This window comes from Mus caroli, chromosome 12 (genome assembly GCF_900094665.2).
Source record: "Mus caroli chromosome 12, CAROLI_EIJ_v1.1, whole genome shotgun sequence".
Taxonomy (NCBI): domain Eukaryota; kingdom Metazoa; phylum Chordata; class Mammalia; order Rodentia; family Muridae; genus Mus; species Mus caroli.
The window spans coordinates 77,692,813-77,700,450 of record NC_034581.1 but is presented as its reverse complement, the minus strand read 5'-3'; the positions used below and the strand labels follow the sequence as shown (position 1 = coordinate 77,700,450).

General features: G+C 49.2%; 1 protein-coding gene across 2 annotated transcripts in view; it reads left to right on the top strand.

The window, feature by feature from the left end:
* The window catches only part of Dpf3 (double PHD fingers 3), a 275,179-nt gene that overhangs the window by 167,777 nt on the left and 99,764 nt on the right, over window positions 1–7,638 (top strand). For both annotated transcript variants that reach the window (XM_021178797.2, XM_021178798.1), the window contains exon 6: window positions 6,204–6,282. In XM_021178797.2, the coding sequence (XP_021034456.1) occupies window positions 6,204–6,282 (79 nt within the window). The remainder of the gene's footprint in view (window positions 1–6,203; window positions 6,283–7,638) is intronic.

Here is a 7,638-nt window from a genome sequence, read left to right as displayed (position 1 = left end):
GTGTGTGTGTGTGTGTGTGAGAGAGAGAGAGACAAGATCTCAGCTACTCTGAAACATGAAGGGTGCCAGGGCTTTGGTAGTGAGTCTCCAGTGGGTTTCCCTTATTTTAACTTCTACCTCAGCAGTACCAATCTTAGCTCTACCACCTCCTGCATGATTCCGTGGGTGGATCATGTAACTTCTGTGATCTGGGCCTCAGTTTGTTCATCAATAAGTTGGGAATAACAACACACAGCCAAATTTGAGCGCCTAATAAAGGGCAGATAAAGACGGGTATTGCAAGCAAAGTGGATGACTTTCTGAGTTTTAATACTATTTATTATCTGGGAGGGGGTGAGGACAGCTCATACCCAACAATTAAAAAGCGAGCCTTTGGTAACTTTAACATAAGAAATTAATGAAATTCCTGTGACTTTGTATCATCAACCAACCAGTCATCAATAAATCAAATAACCAATAAATCAAATTAGTAATTACTCGTACACTCGTGGTACAGCCCAGTGTTTGTGTACTTGTATGTGCACAGGAAGATGCCAGGGGTCTTGCTAAAGAGCGAATTCCAATTGATAGTTCTGGGATATGGGGGGAGATGGGGGAAATATGAAGTCTTACTTTAATGGTAAACTCCTGGGTGTTGCTGGTTCGAAGACCAGGCTTTTGATGGAAGCTAGTAGAGCCCCCTCCCTTTCTCTCTCTGCTTCTCCAATTCTTTACACCGTTATCAAATACTGACAGCCCTCCAAAGCTTTTGTTCTGGGTCTAGCAGGTGACAGCAATTTCACTAATGATTTGCTATATTAGAAATTAAGACAGAATTCAGCTCATGAATATACAAGTGCACACTGGAAGCCCCGTCAAATGTCATGCAGCCTCTTGGAAGCCCCCACTGTACACTCAGGAGGAAGTGAGAATGAACAAGGCAGATGATCCTTTAATGACACCAAGAGAGTGGCTTTTGTTAAAAAAAAAATACTCATTTTTAGTTATGTGTATGTGGTTATATGCAGACGAGTACAGGTGTCCTCAGCAGCCAGAAGAGGGTGCCAGATTCCCTGGCTGTAAGCCAACTTGTAGGTGCCGGGTACTGAACCTGGGCCCTCTGAAACAGCAGCAAGTGCTCTTAGCTGCTAAGCTATATCTCTAGCCTGTAGAAGCGATCTGGTGCACATCTTAGACACACCATTCAAGAACAGCTTTTGTTAGAAGAACTACCCTTGACTGGAATCTCTTTTGTCCTCATTTCCAGTCTTTTTTGTTGTAGGAAACTCAATAGCAAAAGAATGGAGAAAGACTTGAAACCTTGGGGCCATTATCCACAATATGAGTGATCTTTGAAGATAAAGACCATAGAAAGGCAGGAAGGTGACAGGGAATCAGAACTGAGGAGAATCAGGACCCACCCATGGCCTCTGCTTCCTCTTTCTTCTCCCAGGTGCCTGGGTTTCCTGTTCCGTGGGGCATGGGACCCTGGAGCTCCTGGATTTAAGGGTCTTTGCAACTGAGATTACCAACAGGGGTCACTGTTTGCAGGTTCCGAGTCCCTTGAAGGTGGAATGTGAGTGGCCCCAGTTAGAGTTAAAATAGATTTGGCCTAGTCATTAGTTGAGCCCTCCTGAGCCTTCTGTATGGCCAGTAAGATGGGACCCTGTGGTATATGGTCATGGCTGCCATGGCTTCATGTGTGAATGGGAAGTGAATATCCCCAGGGAGGAGGGTGGGTCTCTTTTGGAGAATAAAGTCCAAAGTGTTCTGTATCTGAGTCTAGAAAGCTGTCCTTCTGTTTCCAGGGCTCTGGGACCTGGAAAGGCATGGAACCTACTCAGAGCCAGCACCAACTGACAGACAGGGATAGCAACATGACTGGTCCTACTCACAGGATGATGACAGGAATGTATGTGGAAGAGCCCAGGAGAATGTTAGGGGTTCAGAGTAATGTATAAAATGCCATCTTTCCCCTCAGGACCCAAGACTCAAATTGGGGAGGTGCTACGTGAGATTCATGATACAGTAAGATGTCTGCTGGCTTCTCATTGTGTGCCAACCAAACACAACGAGAGCCTAGAGGATCCACATGGCCATGGAGGGGTTAATAACTTCCTGTGGGCTTAACTATATCCTGTGGCTTTCACTCCTAATCCCAGCTATCTCAACTATGCTGCAGAGATATGCCCAATGTATTTATTCACTTACTTACATATATATTGTTTGAGGCACAGTCTTTTAAGTAGCTTTGGGTGGTCTAGAACTTTCTGTGTAAACCAGGTTGGCTTAAACTTTCAGTATTCATTCTGCCTCTGTCTCTGTTTTCTGAGTGCTGGGGTGACAGATGTACACCACCACATCTGGCCTGCTGTTGCCCATTTTATAAATGAATAAGTTGAGGCTTAGAGGGAGGGGGCTGGAGAAATGGCTCAGTGGCTAAGAGCACCGACTGCTTTTCTAGAGGTCCTGAGTTCGATTCCCAGCAACCACATGGTAAATTACAGCTATCTATAATGGCATCCGATGCCCTCTTCTGGTGTGTCTGAAGACAGCTACAGTGCACTTATATACATAAAATAAATAAATCTTAAAAAAAAAAAAGACTTAGAGGGATAGCTTGTTCTGTGACAGCCAGCTGGTGCTCTCTGTGGTTTGGATGTGGCTTGAGCGCCCCTGAGACTTCATGTGATGAAATTTAAAGGTCAGTTGAGATGCAGAGAGGTCAGAAACCGGATGACTGTTGTATTCAGAATGGGCCTTTGGAAAGTCACCAGGATTATTAGGTAAGGCCAGGATAGAGCTTCTCCAGAGGACCTAAAAAAAAGAGACAGAAGGACTGAAAGAGACACAAATGAGGGCTCTCTGTTTCTTGCCATGGGATGCTCTGTGTTGCCTATGGATTTTGGTAGCAAGAAGAATATCACCAGATGAGTCCCCTACAGGTTGCACCTCCAGATCCATGAGCCAGATTTCCCCTCTTTTCCTTTTGAATGTACCAACCTCAGGCTTTTTGTTATAGTAATGAATATCTGCCTGTTAGCTGGAATTTAAATGTAGGCTCGTCAGACCTTTAAGACAACATTGTTTTAGTCTGAAGCGTTGCAAGAGGAAGATTTTCCGAGGGCGAACACTAGCAGGACTAAAATGCAGATTGTCTGTGCATGGCAGAGGAGAGGCAATCATACAGACAAAACGGGACAGCAAAGATGTAGATGAAGCCTGAGCCTGGATGAGATGGTTGGGTTGGCGGTAGGCTGCCATTGGCTATAGAAGCGTACCATAGGTGGCAATGGAGGCCTGTGAGGGAGTGAATGGCCTCAGAGCTCCCACTCTCATCTCTGTTGTCTGTGTGGCCGGGTAGTCATGTAGGACAGGTTAGGCTGGGCTGTGGGGAGGTAGAGTTGCAGCCGGGGGCTTTCCTAGGGAGTTCAGGATCAGCTGATGGCCTTGGAGGAAAAGCATTGGGATGCCAATAAAGAACAGCCACAGTCAGCTCACTGCCGGGTGGCCCACCGTCATGACAGTGGTGGCCCATACAGGACTTGACCTCCTGTGAAGGACCGATAGAAAATCAACAAGTAAACTCAATGCATGTACAATGTAGTACCCGATAACAGCAAGTGCCCTGGCTAAACATAAAGCAGAGAAGAAGGGGAAAAAAAAAGAAAGAAAAAAAAGAATAAGAAAGGATTCAGGTGGACATCAGTGGGCTAGGAAGGGCTTCTTGGAGGAAGTGGCATTTAAACAGGACACATGGGATTCTGAGTTGTCAACCTTCCATCTTCCAGGAAATCAAGAGTTCTATGGCCTCCAGAGAGTTCTACACATATCTCCTCAGATGCCCTTATGGTCTTTATCTCTGTTTGCCAAACCAAGGCCTTGGGGAGTGTGGGAGCATTCGGCCTCCCTGCTGGGCAGCCCAGCAGCAAGGGGAGGGAGCTGGCTCTCAGCAGGGTTGTTCTTTCTCTCCTGCTGACTCCCTCAGAGGCCCCTTCCCTCCCCTGCTTCTGTTCTGCCTGTCCCCTCATCTCCTGCCTTGACAACTGGCCAGCCTTGCAGAGGCCCCTCCAGCATTTGCTGTGGCCTCATCATTCTGCCTGACTTGCTTTTACCTGCTCCAAGGGGCTGTGACCGGGCTGCCAGCTGTGCATGTCAAGCAGTCTTGGGCTTCACTGAAGAGGTGTGGGGAGGGCTGGGGCCATAAGGTAACCACCCTTAGCATCCTGAGCCCAATATCTGTCAGTGCCTCAGAGTGATGGGCAGTGCTCACTGGGTATTGAGTGTGTCTGAAGGAAGAAGAAGAGGAAGAGGAGGAGGGGAGGAAGGGGAAGAGATGGATGAAGGGGTAAGGAGGAGGAGAAGGAGAAAGAGAAAGAAGGGAAGAAGAGAGTGGCTTTTACTGATTATCTCTGGCAGGGATGAGGGGTAGGGAAGTAGTGACGAGGAGGGAGGTGGAATTCTTCCTCCCCCTCCTCCTCCCCCTCCTCCTCCCCCTCCTCCTCCCCATCTTCCTCCTCCTCTTCCTCCTCTTCCTTCTTCTCTTCCTTGTCATCATCATTTTGAAAAAGACAGGGCTTTGGCAAGGTGGAGTTGCTTGTGACGTGTGTGTATTTTGAGAGTGAGTGCCACAGGCTTGGAGAGTGGGTCCGTCTCTAGTGAAGTCCCCAGTAGTATATATGCGCCTGCCTTCCTGAGTGTGTGCATGTGGGAAAATCCATCTCAGACTTTCCCACTGTGATCCTTGGGGATCACTTCTCTAGAGCAGGTCCTGGGCCTGCACCCCAGACTTCTGTCCTGCCATGGTCCTCTCCTGCTGACCCTTCCTCTCTGTCTCTGAAGACTGCAGCCAGCTCTTTCCATGGCTGGGAGTTTACCACTCCTCATTAGCAATGTATGACCAGGAGAAGGCTAAGGGACCGCAGGAAGGCCAGCATGGGGCTTACAATGACTTATTAATAAGTCTTCCTGCTTTCTGGTGTCTGCTGTGGAGTGCAGAGCTGCTGCCTGCCTTTCAGGCTAGTCTCTGTTACTACTGAAGTTTAGCTCCTTCTGCCCTGCCCCTCCTCTAGTCATGTGACCCACCCAGGGAGCCATTCAGGGTTCTGGTGTAGGTATCAGGAATCTAGCTCCAGTTGACCTAAAGGCCAGGGTCTGATGGGAGGCCTGAGGTAGACTACATACAGGAGCCCTGCCTGAAGCCCAGCCCTACTGTGAAGGCCAAACATGGAGGAGGAGGAGACTGGACTCCTGAGGCCTTTAGGGTAGGCAGTGAGGGCACAGGAACCTGGCACCCCAGCACAGCTGTTGTACTTCCTGTTCCTCCACCCCCAGTGTGCTCATCAGCTGACCAGCATACAGAGTGTCCTGACATCTTGTGTCATGTTGTAGGAGAGTGTCTGTCAGTAGAGTTCACTGTCCGTGAGGTAGAGAACGCCGTATGGTAAAAAGGCCCCATATTTGATAGATATGGGACGGTGTTAGACTTCTGTTGCTCTGTGTGGCAAGGCACTCATGAAAGCCTCTTAAGGGAATAAGGATTTATGTTGTCTCATGGCTTCAGAAGGGTCAGCTGCAGTTGGCTTTCTCCATTGCTATGGGTCTGTGGGGAGGCAGAAGGTCACACTGGCAAAGAGTGTACAGCTGCACACAGTAGTTTGCTTCTCTGTAACCAGGAAACAATGAGGGAAAGCAAGAAGACTTGCCCAGGGCAGTTAGAAGCTTTAAAGACATACCCCCATACTGTCCTACGTACTCCAGTTTGGCTCATCTCCTAAAGTTCCCATCCTTCCCACCTCCCATCCCTCCATCCCCCCAGACCCCCATCCTCCAATTGAAACCACTAGCCAGGGATTTTCATATTCAGCCGTGACACTGCCTTTCAGCCACACTTTGTCTATATCCTGATTCTGCATTTGGTAGCTGAACGACATTGGGAAGGTTACTTCACTTCTCTGCCACCTCAGACCCCTCCCTATACAAACGGACCACTATTATATTTCCTCCTTGGAAACAATGAGATGAGCCAGGTGAGTAGCTGCAGGATGTCAGGACAACTTCCCTAATCCTCTCTGTCTCAAGTTTTCCTGCTGGTAAAGCAGGGTTGGCTTGAGAACAAAGGCTGTGTGGGCAGGTGGATCCACTGCGGCCCTAAAGTGTGTGTGCCCGTGAGCCTAGTGGCCAGCATAGTTGTAACAAGTGTCTTGTCCTCAATGTCTCCCCAGGCTCGTGGCTCTGCAGGCGGCAGGAGGAGGCATGATGCCGCTTCTCAGGAAGACCATGACAAACCCTACGTCTGCGACAGTAAGTATCTCCTTGTACCGTCTTAGTCCAGGCTTTCTGTGCCACTTTGGCAGTCATGCACCAGCTCTGGTCCACGCTGGGCTTTGCTGTTTCCAGTTCCCTGTGGTTACATTCCCTCCTGCTGTGGCGAGGCCCTGGCATAGTAGTTTGGCAGGGGATCCCACCTCTCAGACTGCGCTCCTGGGTGTCAGCTCTCTCCCTGGCTTGCCAGTTTCCCTTCTCTCTCCCTCTCTCCTGTCTTAGGCAGGGCTGGTTATGAGTCTTTCTACGATGGTGGCTTGCTTTGAACAAATAGCCCTCAAGTCATCTCCACTGTTCCTTCCCTGGCTCAGGAACAACTTTTGGAAGAATGGTTGCCTGGCTGAGGTTAAAGGCTGAGGATGGAGTGAGGGCAGAGGCCAAGGGAAGGGCATGAGGAAGGACTGTGCTCATTGAGAGGACAGTCTCGATTATCTTTTCTCTCATATGCCAGGGTATGGTGTCGTGGGTTCCACAGCCTTGCCCTGTTATCTGTCACTCTCCTGGGCACTTCCCGCTCACTCTATGGCAAGGCCACCCATCTATACCACATGCTCGTGGCTGGAGCAGGGAAGTTTTTCTTTCCATTCTCATCTGCTCTCAAAACCCAGAGCTCAGCCCCAGGGACCAGGTTGCTCTGAGAACGGCAGAAAGCTAGACAAGGCAGGACCTGGCATGGTGGTCCCTCTGGGTACTCATCCATCCTGTTAGGTCCTGCAGCCTCTGTGGAGGCAAAGAGAGTTTGATAGGGGATAGGATGGAAGGGGCACAGTGGGTGGGACATTTCCCTACCTTTCCACTGGCCTGGTGATATCAAAATGTTGTTCTGAGCCCTGTGGGGACATCGTCTGGTGGGACAATATTCCCCAGAGCTTATTCTCCATGACCCTCATTTGTCTGCTTCATATGCCATGTAGATGGCATTCCTGAGCCCTCTGCAGGTCTCGCCATCCTCAGGGAACTATGTTCCAGGAAGAGAAGGAAGCAGGGCATGGGGTCTGGCGTACTTTCTGCTCCTTGTCAGGAGCTTTTGGTCTGGGCCTTATTTCCTGGATGTCATTTAGTTGTGTCCTGCTTTGTGAACAGTCCAAGCGTGCTGCTAGTTTGGAGACTGGTTCTGGGCAGTGGGTAGAGTTTCCAACGGTGTGTGACACACCATTAAGAGAGCCAACAGCTGCTTGGGAGCTGAGACATAACTGCTCCGTTCCTCTTTGTAAAAGCTGTGATTCCCTGTTATGGGACTTTCTGCTGTTCTAGACAGTGGACTTAGCTTCTCGCTCTATTTCTGTAACTTGGGAAGAGTTACGCTGACTGATGATTAAGTGTGTGTGAGCAGGG